This window comes from Folsomia candida, unplaced genomic scaffold (assembly GCF_002217175.1).
Source record: "Folsomia candida strain VU population unplaced genomic scaffold, ASM221717v1 Fcan01_Sc007, whole genome shotgun sequence".
Lineage (NCBI taxonomy): Eukaryota > Metazoa > Arthropoda > Collembola > Entomobryomorpha > Isotomidae > Folsomia > Folsomia candida.
Window position 1 is genome coordinate 5,759,908 of NW_019091199.1, and position 19,213 is coordinate 5,779,120.

A 19,213-nucleotide genomic window follows, 5' to 3' on the forward strand; every position below is an offset into this window, starting at 1 on the left:
TTTGAAATTTTTAGGAAATCTAAAGCTGACAATGAAGTTTGGGGTATGTTGGAGAAGTGGTCGCGTGGGCGGGAGGGTATAAATTGGGATACGAATTGGGAAGTTTGGTAATGTTTTTAAACTGCAATAAGCAAAGTGGAGCCTATTTTTGGGGATAATGAGGCAATTAATTATGCAGCATGGCATAAATAAATTGTGAGCTTGAATCTAGTAGTTTTGGTTTTATTTTCAATTTTTGTACGAAAAATGACTTGGTGTGCGTTACATCCTCTGCAACTTGTTCATATGCTTTTTCATTTAATACAAAACAAATCCACGTGAAATCATTTCTGCGCAATTTGAGCCGTTTCTCGGTATTATCACATTGCTTGATTTGTTGATGTTGAAAAAATTATTGTTGTAATTTGTGAATTAGGTAGTTGTTATTTGCTCCATTAATTGTTAATTGTGTGTGATACAGCAGTTTGACACAATGAGTTACAACGATGAACCGCGACCAGAGCGTGAGCGAGCAGTCCAAGTTATCGAACGAACTCCGGCACAATTTATGAAAAAACCGGAAACGATTGATAAGGAATTGAAGTCAATAACTGCACCCAAACATAAAGGAATGATGGTGATGGGGTTGATTTCAAAGTGGCCTAATTACGATGTGTAAGAAGTTATTTCTAACAATAAGTTTCTTTAATTTTAATTATTTGTGATATGTACATAACCTTTAACCATACATATCATTTACAGGTGGCCATTCAGTTATGGACTTGGAGTCCTCGGTATTTCCTCTGCTGCCACGGCAGGATTTCTTAACAAGACTTTTAGGGACGCGTTATATCTCGATTTCCGTTTAAGGTTTTCGTCCTACATAGGACTCATGGCTCTGTCGGGGGTATCTTCGGTTATTTGGCACCATATCGTAAGTATGCAAAGCTGATTTGATTACCGATGACTTATTAGAATAACATTAATGTATCATTATTATTTTCAGGCCGTTAGCAATCCAATTGTTCAAGAGTCCAGCAGATACAGTTGCCCTATCTGCTTACAAGTCCGAGCAGCAGGGGTCCAGTTGGCTACTGGCTTAGTTTATCCAATGATTTTTGCTCCGGTTGTTAGTTATGTTGTAAGTTTTTCTCCAGAAGAATCAACCAAAATTGAATTTATTTCCCGTTTTTTTAAATGAATTCCTCTATCATCACAGGTCGCCTCCTCTTTTAAAGACAGACACCTCCCCAGAATCTACAATCGTCCCAAAGATGTTCTCTCGTACACAACATCCGTCTACAAGCCGCTTAAAGGGACTTTAGGCGTTCTTGCTGCTGCTCACGTCTTGATATCAATGGGAATCACGTATTTCCAACAAAAAGCATTTTTCAATTCCGTTCTTCCAGTACTGCAAGGAAAAGATTCACTTGTAAAGAAACCCACACATCTACTGTCCGACTAGTATTAATGAGATATATTTATTAGTAAGTAACTTTAATGTTCTAGTCGGGAAAAGTTTTGAATGATCATGATTAGTAAATTTTTATTTACGACTTATTTATTCGCTTTTTGTTCAGTTTATTTATTATACACATTCGACTCGACACTCACAGATTACATGACGCTATAATATTCAAAAATGGACATATTTTTATTTTTATTCACATTGTCACCAATTTCGCAAAAAGCGCTTCTAAAATAGTTAATTATCATGCATGCGCTTGCTACTTTACTTTTACTGATTTTTTCTCGATTATAACAAAAAACCTTACAGACGAACACAGACACCACATTAACCATTTACCTCGCAAATCTTCATCCTGAATGAATCATTCCCAATAACCTTATTGTATAACCCATATTTATAATTAATTATTATGCTAAACAAGTACTAAAACCCATATGTGTAATTTGTGTGGAGAAGTTGCTCATAATTTCACACACTTGGTAAACCAAAAAACCAATCCCAATTCATCGTCAATTCATCATCCCCAGCACCCAAACAAACCTATTAATATTATTATTACATAGCATGTTATGTACAAAACCTGGAACACTGGCTTTTTTGAATATTTACCTACAAAATGTTAACTATATAAAGTTAAACAAAAGATACACACCACGCCACTACCTTTATACAAACGCATAACCACTTTAAAAAAAATGTATCGCATGTATCCACACCAGAAGTTTGTTAGATTAACATTTGTCTTAGTCAAATCAATCAATCATTCGCCATTTTTTTAGTCGTTGTCGTCTTACTACACATCATCAACCGTTTTTCTAATAAGTTATTACGATAAGTTACAACTTCAGTTCACATTTCGTCACAGTTTTTTCAGCAGCCAGTTAAATAATTCAGAATTCCAATTTCAGTTATAAAAAACATTGCATGCATGACCGCATAATTTAGATTCAAACAAGAGTTTTCAGCAAACTATTAAATTAATCTTTTTTAGGCAGAAATACAAAGTTTGGAGTGTTCATCACATGACTTGATATTAGTCGGTGTTTTAATAGCATGGCCTTTTTAACTTCGGTTTTCAGAGAGTTGTCCTTGGACAGGTTTTTACGACAAAACGTTAGTTAATTGCTGTATAAGGCAAAACACAACCAGTAATGGTTGCATTGTTGGACTACGGGAGATAGTATGGGTTTTCGAAAGCGTACATATATATAAACTGCCGTTTTCCTAATCTTTTCCACTTTATGCCAATCAAAATGAGATAATTTTTTGAAAACGAGGTAGTTGAGTATCACTTAAGCGAAGAAAAAAACGTAAACAAATCATTACGAATTTTAGTAATTCTTTTGGGAATCATTCGAAATTTTGGTGTCTAATGTACTATAATTTTGATGATTTCTAAATTTCCACGTAACAGGAGGAAAGAACTACTTTTCGTATTTACTGCTGGATGTTTTATTGGTTGGTTGGTTGGACTGCCTGTCAAAAAAATGCCTAATTCAGTAGGATCTTATACTACCGTTTTGCCAACGATTAGCATAATCAGCGTAGCTAGCAGACACCTTCTCTGACTGGTAGCGAGTTAGCTTGATGGAGGCTCGAACTTCTGGAGTGACGCTTCCTTTATAGCCCCCTTTGCGGAGCAAAGAGTCGATTGTCTGCGTTTGATTCCATCCTTTCGAAATTGCATAGAAATATAATAATAAGTAAGTCTTCAACGGGAGCTCGAATCTAACAACGAAAATTTATTAATTTAATATAAAGTTACCTTGTTCTGGAGCAACTTCCGGAAGATAAGTTGCCGTCCGCTTGGAGCCACGCTCGTTGTGAAACTCTATCCGAATCCCATGAACGCCGACTTGCCAGTCCAAATAATTCGCCCCCTCCTCGAAATGGCAGAGAATGGAGACGGAAACGTGGAGCTTTGAAAACTCATCGCGAGTTATTTGCGGAAAACGAGAATCCTTGAAAGCACTGAAACAAAACTCGATTGAATTAGCGATCAGTTCAGTATTTCACAATATATTTCTACTTATCCTTAGATTAGATCTCTTTATACCTTGTTGCCGCATACTCCCTTAATCCAGAATGGAGCTGCAGCAGAAATAGCATCCCTAATAAATTCGTAATTGCAAAAAAAAACTTTGTGAACTTACAGATAGCGCATTAAATGTTCCCATACAACCCCGAAGACGGTGATCTTTTCCAATTTTCCAAGTGACGAAGAGCGGACTAGAAATAATGATAGTTCATTATTTAGTTACATAGTTGTAATTTCAATTTGTTAGTCGAAAATGACTTGAAAATATATATTGTTACAATGCATCATTAGTGAAACCAGGTGGTTTTGGGGGTTCCACGTTATTCAAGTTGCTGTACAGCACGTCAAAGCAGTAGAAGCACATGTCCGGATGCGCGTAGCGAGTCAAGGTTAAACCATTCTTGCCAGGAACGAGTGCCGCTGCACCATGACCATTCATATGCGCGTGACCGTTGGTCATAGTCGGAGCAGGAGCAGAATGTCCGTTGGTGTTGCTATGACCAGCAGCGGCATGATTTCCATAGCCGTTGCTAGTTCCGCCTCCATATCCATTGCTCATATGACCGTTGTGGTTATGATAGCCATTGCCATGACCGTTGTTCATTGTATGGGTCCAAAAAGAAGAGGATGAGTAGTAAAATTTGTATTGAGCGTCTGTTGTATGTCAGAATTAACGCAGCAAACTGCACTCGCATAAACTGAGTCGTAACAATAAGCCTCCTGAGTTTTTTTTATCTAAAAAACAAGATAAAAAAATAAATAAATTGGGATTCATTTGTTACAATACAGATTCCAGAAGAAAAGAAACCACATTAGGATGACACGACCACACACACGCTCGTGTAGAAAATGTAAATCACCTACTTTATATTGAAAGAAGCAAAGAGAGGAAGAATATATTTATTTGGCATGCTTCCAATGAGGTCAGAAGTGCCTACTGGCGACTTATCTATCGTAACTCTGAACTAGGGTTCTGCTTTCGAACTTATATTCTTAGATTTATTTGAGACTTGAAAAATAGAAAGTTTGGGAAATTTCACGAAATGATGAAAGTTTGGCTCACTTGAATATAAATGCTGCTTGCGCAAGGAACAAATCAGTGTTTTTTTTCGATAAGTTTGGTCTGGTCCAACCTTCTTAGATTAATGTTAACCTTTACCTAGAAAAACAAAACGTTTGAAGAAAACACTATAAATGAGATACCTTATTTAATTATTCATCATTTAGTTAATCTCACCTTTGACCTCTTTCTTTTGTGATGTGACGAAGGCTTGTTTCTTGATCGCCTGCAATCAATCCTTATTTATTGGTCTTCTTCTTTCGTCGTCACTTCACTTCAACGCCACACCGCAACGCCACACCCGACCAGACCAAACGGCCGTCGCCCTTAAACTTCAATGATGATGAAGTCGATCTCTAAAAATGTTTTTTACGAATAATTAGCCAAATTAAATATAATTTTTCGTGACTCATCAACCCCACCATTATCTCCCACAGCAAAGGTATTCATTATCTTTGCCATTTAGTAAATCCCTAATTTTTAATTGAGAGAAAGCTAATCCAAACAGTGCCAAGTACTCGACTCTCTCTCCCACATAAAATACTTATCAAAATCCCAAATACTGAAAAATAGGTCACCTCTCACTTACTTCGCACTTCCTCGTAACAGATGTGGTGATGGGTGACGTAGTTGAAAGAGGTCAAAGGGTACCGTCTCTCTCTCCCTCCAACTTTCGTGTCCTTGTACAAATCAGAACGGGTGGGTTATCTATTCCAACGACTAAACAGTCCAGGTATCCTTCCCCCAAAACGATAACTTCCAGCCCCACTTCCAGCTCCAGAGAAGACCAAGGCAGGCAGCCAACCAACAACCAACCAACACTTTTTTTTACCCGAGACAAAAGAAACGGCAAGCCCACTACTAAAGCGACTCAGCTGCTGCTGTTGGAGAGTTCATTTCTCTTTTGCTCATAGTAACAGTGGGCCTTGTTATGTGGTGGCGTGTGTATAAAGTATACGCGATGTTATGCTTATGCAGTGTAACGAGATGAAATGTAATGCTGGCTTGGCTTATGCATTCTCTTTTGTGTGCTTTTTTTCCCTATTTCTCTCATGCAATTGTGCTGCGAGGCTTGAAATTATCAAGGTAACAACAAGAACCAAACCACTCGCAGGTAGGTTTTAGGTACCTGTCGCGCGTGGCGTACTTGAGAATTTAGTAGGAAGAAAATTGGAAAAATTTTGGCCTCAGTGACACACCTGCACAAGACAGGTCAATAATTGATGCATGGTAATTACAAATCTGACTTGATTGAAGGAGCGAAATAGGTAGAAAGTTCGATGAATCGACCCCCCGTGTTGTGTAATCTTGCTTAATTGAGTTAATTACTTTCCTTCCTTCATCGTGTTTTACCTGGTTAAATTAGAGAGACAGGGCTGCATATAGAGAAGAAAGTGTGTTGCAGTAGCTAAAGTGCCAAGGAGTCTCATCATGCATGACACGGGTTTGGTTGGTGTTACTAAACATACATCAAATAAGTTTTGAGTTGCGCAATGTTCACGTCATAAGTAGGTAAAGTGCAGGAGGAGAGAAAGTAAAACAAAGGAGTTCATTTCCTGCTTTCTTCGTCCCTGCTGTTCGCTGCTTTGGTTTTGAAATACTGGATGAAAGTGGAATTTCAGTGAAAGCATGTGTGAAAGTATGCTAATTTGACACCGATTTGACTTCGATATAAAATATTAGGTCGCAATGAATTTCACCCGACACCAAACTGAGCTGCGAAAAGGTGCAATTTCCATGAACATGTCGTTGCTAAGTTTTATGCTTATAATTTATGCATGTAGGTGAAATACTTTCACACAGGATTCCATCACATGTAAAGAAAATCATACTTCCGTTTTAAACTGTGCACTAGCAAACAAATCATAAACTAAAATGAGTCCGATTAACCTTTCTCCACTAATAATTATGCTGATATCTTTCCAACTTCGCTCGTCGCATGCGTTGAATTTCACTTCAGACGAATTGGACAAAATCAAGGAGATTGTTGACCTGGAGGTAGCCAGAACGACGTACAACAAAAGCCTCAGCGAGGTTTTCAGACAAACAACGGGTCACAGGTGGATCCACTTGATAATAATTATCAAGTGGATTATTAACTCTCCCAAACGTAAAATTTAAAGTGAAAGCTAAATTGCATTTGCTCTAGCCTCGAAACCGTCGTCATCATCTGTGTCATTGTTATGACCATTCCGAGCATTTTGATCAACGTGCTCTTCTTTGCGGTACAATGGGCCCTTCAGACTGGAGCCACCGTGGTTTGCTGCTGTTGCAAGTTGGGAGTAAAAGCTGGAACTACGGCAGTTGGTTGTTGCTGTAAAACAATGTGTCCTTGTCAGAATGATCCTCCTTCGGCGACAGAGTCTACCCCACTTCTACAGAGTTCAGTCGAGAAGGAGAAATGATTTTTATGATACTACTTGAACAAACACTGTAAACAAAACTTGAATATATGCACAATTATAGACGTATACTAATTTGCATATTATTAAGATACAGTAGTAAGTAATACTTTGAACATCAAGCAGCAGCATAATATTGTCAAAATAAGTAGATCATCACCGGTCACCGGTAATTATTTCATGTTCTTTGTGACATTATAATTGCATATAATTGCATAAAATATCACGACATTATTATAAGATAAAAGGTCACTTTAAAGAGAATGTTGTTAGAATTTGCATAGCTCAGGTAAAATTCAAAAAGTTTAGTTTCACAGTTTGTCCATGCTAAAGTCACATGAGCTCTCCACTTTCAGAAAGAATGGACTCTCACTTCCTGGTTTAAAGGTTGTCGGGATAATATGATAAACGCCTGATGGGACGTGGTCAATTTGTAGTACGACGAAGCCGGGTCTAAAAACAAGTAATTATTGTTACCTTTTTTGTTGTGTATAAAAGTAAGAATCAATGAAGGGCTATAAAATTATATGTTACCTATAATTCCCACAAGATTTCTTATTAAAAAATCCGGGAGCTTTCGGATCTGTGACGTTGGAGCATAAAATGTCAAACCCAACATGAAAGTCTTTGGGTCCTTTCAACTCGATGATGAGTGTATTTTCATTGGATGACGTTTTCAGGGCAATTTTGTAACAAGGGTTATTCTGGTAAGATTCGGGATGGTTCAAACATCCTCCGGCAGATTTTCCCTTCCACTCACCGGTGATTTGCTTCTGATATTTACCCACTTCCGGTATTTCGTTCATTTGGAAGGGACACGACGAGTAGGCACGTAACGTGTAGTGGATACTTTTCATTTTCTCGTACTGAGAAATTACTAAGGTGAATCGTTTCGCGGTGGTGCCCTGGACGCGAATCTTGCACAAGTAGTGGGGACTATTAATTCTTACACCATCTATCATTGGGGGTGGCTCGTAGGGGTAAAAGACGCGTTTCCCGTCCGTGTCATACACGACGACGGTGATGTACTCCCGATTTTCCTTAAAGTCTTCAATTTCCGTAATGTGTCTTGTTAAGAGAACCCAAACAGCTGCTCCGTCAGGTGAGGAAGATTTTATTTCTAGACGATACTGAGGATTTTCACTTATGTTGTAGACATCTTTAGCAGGCCCAACTCCGGCTGACCACGTGCTGTAATAGTCAAACACAACAAGTTATAATCAAATTAATGACACAAAATAATAAATATACATCATTAGGCTGATGGTCACCATGTTCGGCCGTTTTGTAAGAAAGAATAAGTCTCAGGGAAGCACGCCGATTGACAAATACTGCCGAATTACATGAATTTATGTCCATTCTTATGAAATCCAATCTTATATTTATTTGTAGCTTTATAATTTTTTGTCCTCAAGTCAGCTATACAGAATCTCATATAAATTAGTCAGATTATGTCATGCCCATCAATCGACTGTCAAAAAAGCCCCTCGCTTATTTTAAGTAGATGTGCTTCGTCAAAGTGATCCAGTACGTTTTAGATTCAATTTTATGTACCTATTTAGAAACTTCATTGCCATGCCATGTGTTCCTTCCTATGACCTCGCAATCGAAAAACTGATCTCAGATTCGAAATCAGCGACCAAAAAACTATAAGAATCGACATTTTCGCAACCTCAACAACGTTGAAATAATTATTTTTAACAATTGTAAACACGGAACATGTGAGGCCGCTTATCTAAGGTGCTATTAATATACATAGGCTATTAATAGCACCCAGTCATGCAGTAGCATCCAGTATGACTGGGTGCTATTTATAGCAGAACTTTCACCGGGTACTATTTATAGCAGAACTTTCACCGTGTGCTATTTATAGCAGAACTTTCACCGCCCTCCAGAGGGTATAAAAGGGGCTGCACCAGAAATTTTTGTCAGTCTGCGGGAGGAGCTCGTGGGGGACGTATCCCTGGGTGAGCTCCCCATTGCAGCTGCGCCCTTGGGCCGCCCTGCCTCTCTGGGGAGTCGGGTCCACCCGTGGTATGTCCCACAGCCCCGACTCTCGTTGGAGGGGTGGTCCGGGGGAGCAACGCTGCAAGGGGAGAGCCTTACGGGAAGGTCCCCCCTCCAATGCTCCTCCCACCAAGCAGGCTCACCGGGTGGGGAGCCGGCGGGGCTTGCCAAAAGTGCGGGTGGCGCTTGGCAAGTGAGAGGGGCTCTCTACCTCCAACCCTTGGGTGACGCCGCTCTTTAGCGATACCTCCCCTTGGGGCCGACCGGGTTCCCGAGTTCGAAGCCTTAATGGGGGCCGATTTACGGGTGCGCTCCCACCTCGTAAGGCGAAGGTCAGACGGGCCCCCTTGGGGAACGCGGTTGCAGAGGCGGTGACGTGGGCAGGGCTTTCCCGGTCGGTGGAGGTAGACCCCCCTTGCGCCTCAGGGCGCAAGTGGGGGCCCGCCCGCGTGGAGCACGAGGGAGCGACGTCCTCGTCGTGTGCTCTGGAAACGCCCTTTTAAGGGCGGCTAACAGCTCCCCCCTTATAAATGCAGGGCATGGCGACAACCTTTGTCGCCATGCCATAATTTCGCCATTTCTCGTCCGATTCCCATCTAATTTCGACAGAGACTTCTTATTGGTGTAGTCGACATGTCGCAATGCTCCACCTACCGCCACCACCTTGTTTTCGCCAAATTTCGTCGCCATGCCATAACTTCGCCATATTTCGTCCGATTTCCATCAAACTTCGACAGAGACTTCTTTTTGGTGTTATCGACATGTCGTAAGGTCACATTCATCGCCACCACCATGATTTCGCCAAATTTCGTCGACATGCCATAACTTCGCCATATTTCGTCCGATTTCCATCAAACTTCGACAGAGACTTCTTTTTGGTGTTATCGACATGTCGCAAGGTCAAACTCATCGCCACCACCTTGTTTTCGCCAAATTTCGTCGCCATGCCATAACTTCGCCATTTTTCGTCCGATTTCCATCAAACTTCGACAGAGACTTCTTTTTGGTGTTATCGACATGTCGCAAGGTCACATTCATCGCCACCACCATGATTTCGCCAAATTTCGTCGACATGCCATAACTTCGCCATATTTCGTCCGATTTCCATCAAACTTCGACAGAGACTTCTTTTTGGTGTTATCGACATGTCGCAAGGTCAAACTCATCGCCACCACCTTGTTTTCGCCAAATTTCGTCGCCATGCCATAACTTCGCCATTTTTCGTCCGATTTCCATCAAACTTCGACAGAGACTTCTTTTTGGTGTTATCGACATGTCGCAAGGTCACATTCATCGCCACCACCATGATTTCGCCAAATTTCGTCGACATGCCATAACTTCGCCATATTTCGTCCGATTTCCATCAAACTTCGACAGAGACTTCTTTTTGGTGTTATCGACATGTCGCAAGGTCAAACTCATCGCCACCACCTTGTTTTCGCCAAATTTCGTCGCCATGCCATAACTTCGCCATTTTTCGTCCGATTTCCATCAAACTTCGACAGAGACTTCTTTTTGGTGTTATCGACATGTCGCAAGGTCACATTCATCGCCACCACCATGATTTCGCCAAATTTCGTCGACATGCCATAACTTCGCCATATTTCGTCCGATTTCCATCAAACATCGACAGAGGCTTCTTTTTGGTGTTATCGACATGTCGCAAGGTCACATTCATCGCCACCACCTTGTTTTCGCTAGATTTCGTCGCCATGACATAATTTTGCTATTTCTCGGTCGATTTGCATGAAATTTGGCACAATGCTTCTTATTGGTCTTGTTGACATGTCGCAAGGTCCCACACGCCGCCACCCCCTTGTTGTCGCCAATCATCGTCGCCATGCCATAATTTCGTAATTTCTCGGTAGATTTGCTTGAAATTGACCACAATGCTTCTTATTGGTGTTGTTGACATGCCACAAGGTCCCACCCGCCGCCATCACCTTGTTTTCGCCAGATTTCGTCTCCATGCCATAATTTCGCCATTTCACGGCCGATTTGCATGAAATTTTGCACAACCCTACTTATTGGTGTTGTCGACATGTAGCAAGACTACACCCATTGCCATGACCCTGTATTCCACAAAAGCTGGTTCGCATGTCATAATTTCGCTATTTTTCATCCGATTTGTCATGTTGAACCAAATTTGACCGAATTTTTAGTCATTAATTTTGTTACATTTAATGTTTAGGAACATTTAATGTTTTTGAACAACCCCAATGTGTTAAAAACACGCTATGGGTCGTATCGCGGATCGACTCCCTTCACCAATATTTAAAACAAAATATAAAGTTGAGGCCACGAATCGGCTCTGATTTACGTAGTCCGTTTTTATGTACATAAAATTACGCAAATTCTAAGCTACCATTCGTCAAAAGCGTTGGAATGTTACTCACTTGTGGATGCAATATGTGAACGGAAACAGGGCTGAAATACCAAGAAAAAATAAGTTCATGTAGGAGTGAAGCGAAATTACATCAGTAAAAATTGTAAATTATGTTATATGGATATTTTTTTAAGATGCTAATAAAATGTCAAACCTGGATTCCAATTCATATAAATCACATCAAAGAACTTGCAGATGGAGTCATAATCAATCCAGAAAACGCCATTATCAAACATACTGGCACAGCTAGGGTCGTAATTTAGCAGTCTTTTCATCTCATCGGTCCAATGCAGGGCGTCAAGTTCTGAATAGTTTCCCTTCCAGCGCAAATGTGACCAAGGATTCTTGACTAATAATAAGCGAACTCCTTTTACTTCTCGAATGTCCAGAACAGCATCTAAAATATACACAGGACTTTACTAAACATGTGTCTCATCTAGTTATTAGTTTGTGGCTAAATAATATACTAACAGGCATGCGTTGGAACCAGTCCTGCCCGGGTAGCCTCTTTGTCTGTTAAATTTCCTGTGGCCACAGTTACAAGGACATCTCCCCTGGCCATTCGGTCCTGCAACTTTAAAAACGTCTTGTTCTTTTCAAATGGAGCATGCTCTGTGGAGTGGATGGACAGACGTTCAGGAATCCAGCCGGTCAACGCATGGAGATCAATGTTGCTGTTACTTCCAGGAAAATCGTATCCTCCCATAACTTTCATGTATGCTTTCTCCAGTAGTGACACCTTCAATAAACCAATAAATAATAAATACATAATACGATACATACAGTATATAAATAATTAAATAAATTATTTTTAACAATCTATAGATAAATTATCTAGATAGTTACCCAAAGTTCCCCCTTATTGTTAGAATAAGAACACAACAGCTCCCCATTCTTCCCCACGGGTAGGTAATCATCGATTCTATTGGGAAAATGTGAGATGGGAGAACTTATTCATTTACTCCATACTCTTTCAATCTCTGCGATGTTTAAGGCCCCATATCTTCGTCATAGAGTTTTTAGTCTCACTTAACCCTTGCTCAATGGCCTCAAATGCAGTTTCTAAAATCGCATCAACTCCATGAGTTTTGAGATAAATGCAACTTTTGATAGCTTAATCGAAAGCTAATTTTTGGTAGTACAAACAAGTCGATTTGAAAAAAATTTAAAAATTCATTTTCGAGGAAATTTATCGTGAAAACAATGGCAAACGAATTTTTAAATTTTTTTCAAATCGACTTGTTTGTACTACCAAAAATTAGCTTTCGATTAAGCTATCAAAAGTTGCATTTATCTCAAAACTCATGGAGTTGATGCGATTTTAGAAACTGCATTTGAGGCCATTGAGCAAGGGTTAAGTGAGACTAAAAACTCTATGACGAAGATATGGGGCCTTAAACTACTCGACCCGACGTAGTCTTTTAGTAAACAACCTGGTGCTTGTTACAAATTAATTGATGTCAGTCACATTAACTAATTGTCTAGTCAATTTAGTCATGTCGTTTAGTGAACTTGAGGAAGTTATTGAGTTAAAGTTTGGTGAGATTGAAAAAAATGGTAAGTTCAGTCACAAATTTGTCTTAAATGAGATGGTGAAATTTTTATCTTGTCTTTTTAATAGTGAAATCAATTGTAATCAGAGTGGAGAGAGTTGGGTCGGACAGATCATCCGAGGAACTTCCTAAAGTGTACGTTGTAAGACTTATGATGCACACATTTAAATTTGCAGATGTGATATTGTTACTTTCATTTTTCGTCAGGGATCGACTAGTGGAGAAAGCAAAAAAATTGGTGCTGGAGACAAATACAGCCATGTGTGAATTACACGATGTCGAGCTGGATTCCACTTCCAAACGCATCAAGACACGAGATAAATTGGCAAAAGATTTCGGAGAGATATTGGTCGGGTACCGTGAAACAATGTGGTATACAAAATTGTATATTTATTATTTATGATGCAAATGTTGACATAAGTATGACATAAGTTTCGATGAACATTGTTAGGTCTGTTCTTAAAAAGAAGAAGAGTCTGATGTCAACTAATTCGGACCAGCCCCCCAGGAGGCAATTGCTTCTTGACGACGTTCCGGATGGTACTTCAGTCTATGTCATTGAAAAAATTGATGATCAATACACCGTGTACGCTAAGCAAAAAACCGAACTGCTTGAAATGAATGGTATAAATTGTTGACATTCAGACAGTATATCGTGTTTCTAAATGTGCATGTTATTATCTAGGTGTTGAATTGAACCGCGTTCTGATACAAGTATACAGAGATGCGTTATTTAGACCAAGGGAGTTGACATATGGAGAGTCTTCCCTGCAAGATAAGTTTCTTTGGGCAAAAACTGCAATTAGATTGACGAATAATCGAAGCAAGGATAACGGTGTGACTGGGGGATCTTGTAGTTATCTGTGAGTTATTTTGTCATATGCAGTAACTAATTCACATTTCATAGTTATACAAAACTTTTAAATTTCAGCGATAAATGGACAATCCCATTGTTTGCTGATCCGATCGAAGTAATTGACCCCTCACTTTTTGGTGCCTCTTTCAAGAGCGCTGGAGCACTAAAAAATTATACCCGAGACTACAAGGAAGCTAAGTGTTCAATCAAGCCAAAAACTGTAAAGAAACTCTTGTCAAGACACTGGGATGTCATAAATTATGCTATTAAGTAATACCAAATGATGAATTTGTAATTGTGTATAGATGTTTACATTATGGCGACTTTTTTGGGTTTGTTTCCTAGTTCAGCAACAGACAACGTCATCGATGTTGTCGAAAAAGAAGATGAAGTGTGCCTTGCATTGGGTGAACCAGAGAAAAAGAAACGAAAGTTCAGAGGAACGACCGGCAGATTAGGATGCGATTTCTGTGATTATAGATGCGACAAGCCTTCAGTCATGATTATGTTGGTTTATAAAAACTGCGTCGGAATCCATTGTGTATTGTTGTAAACATGTTTAATTTTTTAGTCATGTCCGGACTCACACGGCTGAGAAACCTTTCGTTTGTGAAACCTGTCACGTCGGATTTTCAGATAAATCGACTTTATCTCGACACATAAACAACGGATGCACGTTCAAGGGGAAAGGTCGGAAGGTTGGATTCAAGCAGATCGAAAAAAATAGGTATGCCTGTTTACGTAACTTTCGAAGTTAACAGTTTTACCTTGCAAATAATCATTTTTTGTTTCATTCATAGACAAGTTGTCGTTCTACCGTCTGCGCCCAATGAAGGTTCAACTGCCAACACCGAAGTTGCCGAACTGAGGAACGAGATCGTCACACTCAAGTCAAATTTGCAGAAGAAGGACGAGACCATCATCTTGTTAAATCAAAAGATTGCCGGGTTGGAGAAAAAGTTGACAAAAACACACCCGTTTTCCAACGTGCAACCCTCAAACGCCATGCAACACATAATTCCATTTCCGCTGAAAAGAACCTCACAGACTGACAACCCAAAATCTAATAAAAAATCATCAACGGGCAACGATAACAATCATTAATAATATTAATAACATTATTCCCATTTGCACAAATGGCAAAATAAAGAAAAATGAATAAAAAGTACAAACTTACATAATCTTTCTTGGTACACCATTTAGCAGCAGTTTCACCATGTATTTACCACACGGATTGTACACTGGATCTCCAGCCTTATTCATGGGATAGATTATACTCGTAATCAACTTTTTCTTAAACTTTTTCTCATATAGGGCACTGACGGAAAGGGACGCGACAAAACTACAATCGCTAATCACAGTCTGTTTTATACTAAAACAATCAATCCGTTCAATCATTTTTGGGCTAGACCAAATCTCATCCGGTCTCGCCCACCTGAAAAAATTTTTTGCTTGCTTGGGGGAAAGTTGAAGGTATCCGTTGTGATCAGAAAAGGGAAGATGGGTGGCAAACTTTTCTCGGAGATCGACATCCATAAAGGGTAAATAATCGATTCGGTTGATTTTGGAGGTGAACAAGAGCACTTTTTTCTCATCATCAGAATAATAAGATTTTCCAGTCACAGTTTGCGGAATGTCGGAACCATGGGCGGACTCTTGTGGAGGTGGACCACCACTACTGGATGATGATGTGACATGTGGAGCAGGCCAGGGACTAAATTGTTGCCCGGCTCCCCCCTTTGAACCTGTTGTTGTGATGCCTTTCAATTTTTCTGCCCTATCCAATGCTTGAGAGGCTAGTTTAGCTATTTGGTTTGCCATCAGTTCGTCAATTTTAGGGCTGGCTTTCTAAACAGGGATTAATTAATTAGTTGGTAATAATTTTCTAACTATGCAAAATAATAACTTCCTTACAGCTGTAAGACAAAGCTGGACCGCTTCGGTGTACAATCTGACGGCCTCCTCGTCTACTCCGACGGGATCCTCTTCGGCATCGAGTGCCTGACTCACTAGAAATTTGGCCTGTTCGAATAATTGTTCCTCCTCCGATTTTAATTTAGTCATGTGCATATCGTTCAGCTGGTTTTCTATAATTACTAGAAGAAAATTGATAATTCAACACAATGCCCGTATGATATGCTTTATATACTATTTTAGACTCACATCTCTCTAATTCTTCTATCCTTCTCTGATACTCTCGCATCTTGCGGTCAGTCATAGATAATTTATCCTTCCAAAAGTCGACTCGTCTCCCACCCCTACCAGACGATTCACTATCATCATTCCCATTGTTCTCATTTGACGACGTCGAATCCTCCAATTCAGATCCGAAGAGAGAAACAATTTCTACTCTAGCTCGGTCTAGTAAGGATATACTTTCTCCATAAAAGTAAACAGCTATTTCATAGTTTTCCTCCTTATCTTGAGCGATGGCTCGATGAGCGAGTTCGCCAGCATCACGGATAAAGTCGGTGATTAGCGTTTCCGCGGAATCGTCCATAGGAATTGACTAAGATGACCAAATGACGGTTCTCAGAATTTTCTGTAAATTTAGATTTTAAATTTTACAAACTACTTCTTGAATATAATGTGATTCAAGTGAATGCCGATTTTTACGGTATTTAACTAACTGTGATTTCTTCCAATTGGTAATTTCAGCTTTTAAATGTACAAAATAGTTTAATTTTTCAGGTCGTTTAAAAACTTGACACAAATTCCAACCAGATGATGAGGATGACTGTCTTGTTTACTCGAGAAATTCGTGAGTCACACATTTCTGCAACCGCCTCTCAATTCTGGTGGCCCTCGCATTTCGCTGCCGGGAAGAACTCGACGTATTTTGTCAAAAAACGAATATATTTTGTATTAATTTAATTTAACTAATTGTAATTTAGAAATACGACAGATTGTTCCTTCCCTTAATTAAGTACGTTTAATAACCAGTGTGAAGCAGCCACAAGTTTTTTGGAAGAAAGTATGAAAGAATTGTATTATTAACTTTATTATAAATAAAATAGTAGAATTTTTAGTGGTTTTTGTAACATTTGTTTTGTTTATAGAATGGAGCAAAGCGATCGGGATAAGATTCAGGTTGAACACAATAACTGAAATCTTTATGCATTATTTATTAATTATGAATTATTTAGGTAAAAGTTAACTGACTGTGTTGCTTTCAGATGAACTTGGTGACTCTGTCGAAACTAGTAAATGTGCCGCAAATCGCGAATCTACTTATCAACAAAGGCGTAATCGATCGAGAATTTGTTGAACGGACTGAAAAGTTTCCCACGACTTCGCAAAAGAATCAGGAATTTTTCCTAATGTACACGAAACGTGGACCTACCGCATTTCGTCATTTAGTCGACACTTTGAGAGAAACTGGTCACATTAGCGAAGCCCATTTGTTGGCTGGAACTGGGAGTGAACCTCAATTAAGTCAGATGAATAATCGTGGCGTTTTACCTGTTCCCCGTCCACATCATCCGCAAGTGGGACGTTCGTCATCCCTCGAGTCGCCATCCGAATCGGAAAGTGTCTCCAGCAGTGAGGGGAACAGTGCCGAACGGACTCTTTCAGAAACGCCAGAGTCGTCCACGTCTACACAGTCAAGTCGTGGTTCTGGAGAAGGAGTGATCATAGAAGCTGAAAAGAAATTGTATGTCTTGTGTTAACTAAATTAATGAACAAAGTAAATTAATTCATAAATGCATCGTAATTCTATTTTAGACCAGCTACGCTCAGCACTGCAAATGGGCTCCACAACATTTTGCCGAATAATGCCATTCGAGACTTAAGCCTTACTGGAGGTCCAGTGACCGCTGTTCCAACTCCACCAGCGTCGCCTATTAATAGAAAACCAATTAAACGCGCTACACAGTATAATCAGGGAAAAACATCGGATGAAGAGGTTCCTTAATTTGTTTCTTACTTGTTTCAGCTTATTTTTTTCAAACAGAAATTAATTTGTTATTTTTCTAGGCTTATCCAATGATGTCGAAACCCAGAGGTTTCGCTCTCATCATGAATAACATTGACTTCCCTAATGACCCCAATGCTAAACGGACTGGGGCTGAGCACGACTCTGAAAATTTACGCCTTCTATGCCAGGACCTTGGATTTCACACCACTGTTCGACACAATGTTACACGAAACGATTTAAAACATCCAACCGAAGGAATTTTACGTAAATTCCGCGATCAATTCCTTCCGGGACATGAGGACGTGGACGCTTGCCTCGTCGCAATTATGAGTCACGGAACTGGAAATCTGATCAGAACGAGTGATCCTGGCGATACGTATATCGACTTGAAGGAAGAAATCATTAAGCCTTTCAACAATTCCTTTTGTCGTCAGCTAATCAACAAGCCGAAAATCTTCATAGTCCAAGCTTGTCGAGGTGATAGTCGAGATAGGGGAGCGATTCGAACGGAACAGGATGGAAAAATTATGGCCGACATTCGACCCCAGTCACCACCAGGAAATTTTTGTCCGGCACCAACAAACGGAAGTGGAGAGTTGCTGCCAAGTAATGAAGATATTTTGGTGTGCTATTCAACCGTTCCAGGCTACGTGGCCAACCGAGACACTGAAAGAGGGACCTGGTATATAAATTGTGAGAAAAAATGAAGAAATCAACATCTATTAAATCCCAATCCAAGTTGTTTGTTCAATTCTAAATTTTAATTTTAATAGGTCTTGTGGAAGCGTTTCGTGAACATGCTCACGAACTTGAGATTCACGGACTCCTACGAAAGGTAGGAATTAGTTAAACTTTTGATTAAAACCTGAATAAAATACTTTTTAAACATGGTCTTGATTTGTTATATATGGTTCAGGTTGGGTTGAAAATGAGATCTGTGAACAATGAATATGGCGACGAGAAGCAAATGTCGGCCTACGAAGGTTATGGATTTCATCGGGAACTATACTTCAATCCTGGGCTGTACGGCAACAGTAATGATGAACAATCTCAACCTAGTTCTAGTCAGTAATTTTAGAACAAAATACGATACTGACGGAAATCTACTCATGTTTGTCTGTTCCATAAATAATTCATTTTGTTATTTCAATTGCAATTTAAGGTCTGACTTATAGAACACAAGTGTTGTGTTGCTCATGTTCTAAGACTTTGTTAACGTACTAGTAGGTATATGAGTGTAATAATTTATATTTGAGTTTTGCATGTCATTTGCAGTACTTTGATTTCATATTATTTTGGATGCAGTGAAAGTTCAGACTTTCAGACAGAATGATTGACATGCATGCTTAAATGCATTCCATTTTGTATAATGTTTTTTTACAGATTTTGATCTCACTGCTCATTTTGATTTTGTGTGAAAATAAATCAGCACTATAAGGAGGTAAACTATCCTGTCACGTCTATTTATTCACGGATGATTTCAGGTAAAAATACTTTCAGATTGAGTATGTTTTAATTACTACTTCATTTCTGAGATCTAAT

At 39.5% G+C, this 19,213-nt stretch overlaps 6 protein-coding genes across 10 annotated transcripts; 4 read left to right on the plus strand and 2 right to left on the minus strand.

Annotated features, from left to right (window-relative positions):
- The first annotated feature begins 16 nt into the window (after window positions 1–16).
- On the plus strand, window positions 17–1,539 carry LOC110851723. 5 transcript variants are annotated; one of them, XM_035853839.1, is made up of 5 exons: window positions 17–43; window positions 461–654; window positions 742–913; window positions 986–1,120; window positions 1,199–1,539. In XM_035853839.1, exons 1-5 carry the CDS (start codon window positions 32–34, stop codon window positions 1,442–1,444), a joined length of 759 nt encoding a protein of 252 aa, XP_035709732.1. In that variant the 5' UTR covers window positions 17–31; the 3' UTR covers window positions 1,445–1,539. The 5 variants fall into 5 exon arrangements, with proteins under 5 accessions (XP_035709732.1, XP_035709733.1, XP_035709735.1 ...); XM_035853840.1 differs by having other exon boundaries at window positions 464–654; XM_035853842.1 differs by lacking the exon at window positions 17–43 and adding an exon at window positions 65–195.
- LOC110851722 (uncharacterized protein CG5902) lies at window positions 1,540–5,549 on the minus strand. The gene is made up of 8 exons (XM_022099609.2): window positions 5,138–5,549; window positions 4,726–4,904; window positions 4,552–4,647; window positions 3,767–4,223; window positions 3,604–3,679; window positions 3,507–3,541; window positions 3,216–3,421; window positions 1,540–3,122 (listed from the first exon to the last, which is right to left on the minus strand). The coding sequence occupies exons 4-8, from the start codon at window positions 4,090–4,092 to the stop codon at window positions 2,947–2,949; spliced, it is 819 nt and encodes a 272-aa protein (XP_021955301.1). The 5' UTR covers window positions 4,093–4,223; window positions 4,552–4,647; window positions 4,726–4,904; window positions 5,138–5,549; the 3' UTR covers window positions 1,540–2,946.
- LOC118436234 lies at window positions 5,549–6,981 on the plus strand. The gene is made up of 2 exons (XM_035853846.1): window positions 5,549–6,608; window positions 6,698–6,981. The coding sequence occupies exons 1-2, from the start codon at window positions 6,424–6,426 to the stop codon at window positions 6,951–6,953; spliced, it is 441 nt and encodes a 146-aa protein (XP_035709739.1). The 5' UTR covers window positions 5,549–6,423; the 3' UTR covers window positions 6,954–6,981.
- Window positions 6,982–7,013: 32 nt separating this feature from the next.
- On the minus strand, window positions 7,014–16,521 carry LOC110852260 (calpain-7). The gene is made up of 10 exons (XM_022100276.2): window positions 16,383–16,521; window positions 15,916–16,294; window positions 15,667–15,848; window positions 14,930–15,600; window positions 12,190–12,265; window positions 11,815–12,082; window positions 11,498–11,740; window positions 11,354–11,384; window positions 7,485–8,141; window positions 7,014–7,403 (listed from the first exon to the last, which is right to left on the minus strand). Exons 2-10 carry the CDS (start codon window positions 16,250–16,252, stop codon window positions 7,262–7,264), a joined length of 2,607 nt encoding a protein of 868 aa, XP_021955968.1. The 5' UTR covers window positions 16,253–16,294; window positions 16,383–16,521; the 3' UTR covers window positions 7,014–7,261.
- Window positions 12,636–14,911, plus strand: LOC110852261 (zinc finger X-chromosomal protein). Its single transcript, XM_035853838.1, has 9 exons — window positions 12,636–12,900; window positions 12,965–13,031; window positions 13,104–13,268; window positions 13,348–13,520; window positions 13,582–13,759; window positions 13,828–14,022; window positions 14,098–14,259; window positions 14,324–14,479; window positions 14,553–14,911. Exons 1-9 carry the CDS (start codon window positions 12,801–12,803, stop codon window positions 14,854–14,856), a joined length of 1,500 nt encoding a protein of 499 aa, XP_035709731.1. The 5' UTR covers window positions 12,636–12,800; the 3' UTR covers window positions 14,857–14,911.
- A 52-nt stretch (window positions 16,522–16,573) lies between the features above and the next one.
- On the plus strand, window positions 16,574–19,117 carry LOC110851739 (caspase Dronc). Its single transcript, XM_022099631.2, has 7 exons — window positions 16,574–16,726; window positions 16,812–16,842; window positions 16,929–17,407; window positions 17,479–17,659; window positions 17,731–18,364; window positions 18,445–18,506; window positions 18,588–19,117. Exons 2-7 carry the CDS (start codon window positions 16,813–16,815, stop codon window positions 18,741–18,743), a joined length of 1,542 nt encoding a protein of 513 aa, XP_021955323.1. The 5' UTR covers window positions 16,574–16,726; window position 16,812; the 3' UTR covers window positions 18,744–19,117.
- The last annotated feature ends 96 nt before the right edge of the window (window positions 19,118–19,213 follow it).

Excerpts from the sequence above, each read along its gene's own strand:
- LOC110851723 (XM_035853839.1), top strand. Across the intron at positions 655-741 it reads AAGTGGCCTAATTACGATGT|GTGGCCATTCAGTTATGGAC; the intron begins GTAAGAAGTTAT and ends TATCATTTACAG. Across the intron at positions 914-985 it reads CGGTTATTTGGCACCATATC|GCCGTTAGCAATCCAATTGT; the intron begins GTAAGTATGCAA and ends TATTATTTTCAG.
- LOC110851722 (XM_022099609.2), bottom strand. The coding sequence starts at position 4,092 with ATGAACAACGGTCATGGCAATGGCTATCATAACCACAACGGTCATATG. Across the intron at positions 3,422-3,506 it reads AGGGAGTATGCGGCAACAAG|TGCTTTCAAGGATTCTCGTT; the intron begins GTATAAAGAGAT and ends GTTTTGTTTCAG. Across the intron at positions 3,123-3,215 it reads GGAAGTTGCTCCAGAACAAG|GATGGAATCAAACGCAGACA; the intron begins GTAACTTTATAT and ends CAATTTCGAAAG.
- LOC118436234 (XM_035853846.1), top strand. The coding sequence starts at position 6,424 with ATGAGTCCGATTAACCTTTCTCCACTAATAATTATGCTGATATCTTTC. Across the intron at positions 6,609-6,697 it reads AGACAAACAACGGGTCACAG|CCTCGAAACCGTCGTCATCA; the intron begins GTGGATCCACTT and ends CATTTGCTCTAG.
- LOC110852261 (XM_035853838.1), top strand. The coding sequence starts at position 12,801 with ATGTCAGTCACATTAACTAATTGTCTAGTCAATTTAGTCATGTCGTTT. Across the intron at positions 13,032-13,103 it reads TCCGAGGAACTTCCTAAAGT|GGATCGACTAGTGGAGAAAG; the intron begins GTACGTTGTAAG and ends ATTTTTCGTCAG. Across the intron at positions 13,521-13,581 it reads CGAACTGCTTGAAATGAATG|GTGTTGAATTGAACCGCGTT; the intron begins GTATAAATTGTT and ends GTTATTATCTAG.
- LOC110852260 (XM_022100276.2), bottom strand. The coding sequence starts at position 16,252 with ATGGACGATTCCGCGGAAACGCTAATCACCGACTTTATCCGTGATGCT. Across the intron at positions 12,083-12,189 it reads ACAATAAGGGGGAACTTTGG|GTGTCACTACTGGAGAAAGC; the intron begins GTAACTATCTAG and ends GGTTTATTGAAG. Across the intron at positions 7,404-7,484 it reads AAATCTTGTGGGAATTATAG|ACCCGGCTTCGTCGTACTAC; the intron begins GTAACATATAAT and ends ACTTGTTTTTAG.
- LOC110851739 (XM_022099631.2), top strand. The coding sequence starts at position 16,813 with ATGGAGCAAAGCGATCGGGATAAGATTCAG. Across the intron at positions 17,660-17,730 it reads GAAAAACATCGGATGAAGAG|GCTTATCCAATGATGTCGAA; the intron begins GTTCCTTAATTT and ends TTATTTTTCTAG. Across the intron at positions 18,507-18,587 it reads TTCACGGACTCCTACGAAAG|GTTGGGTTGAAAATGAGATC; the intron begins GTAGGAATTAGT and ends TATATGGTTCAG.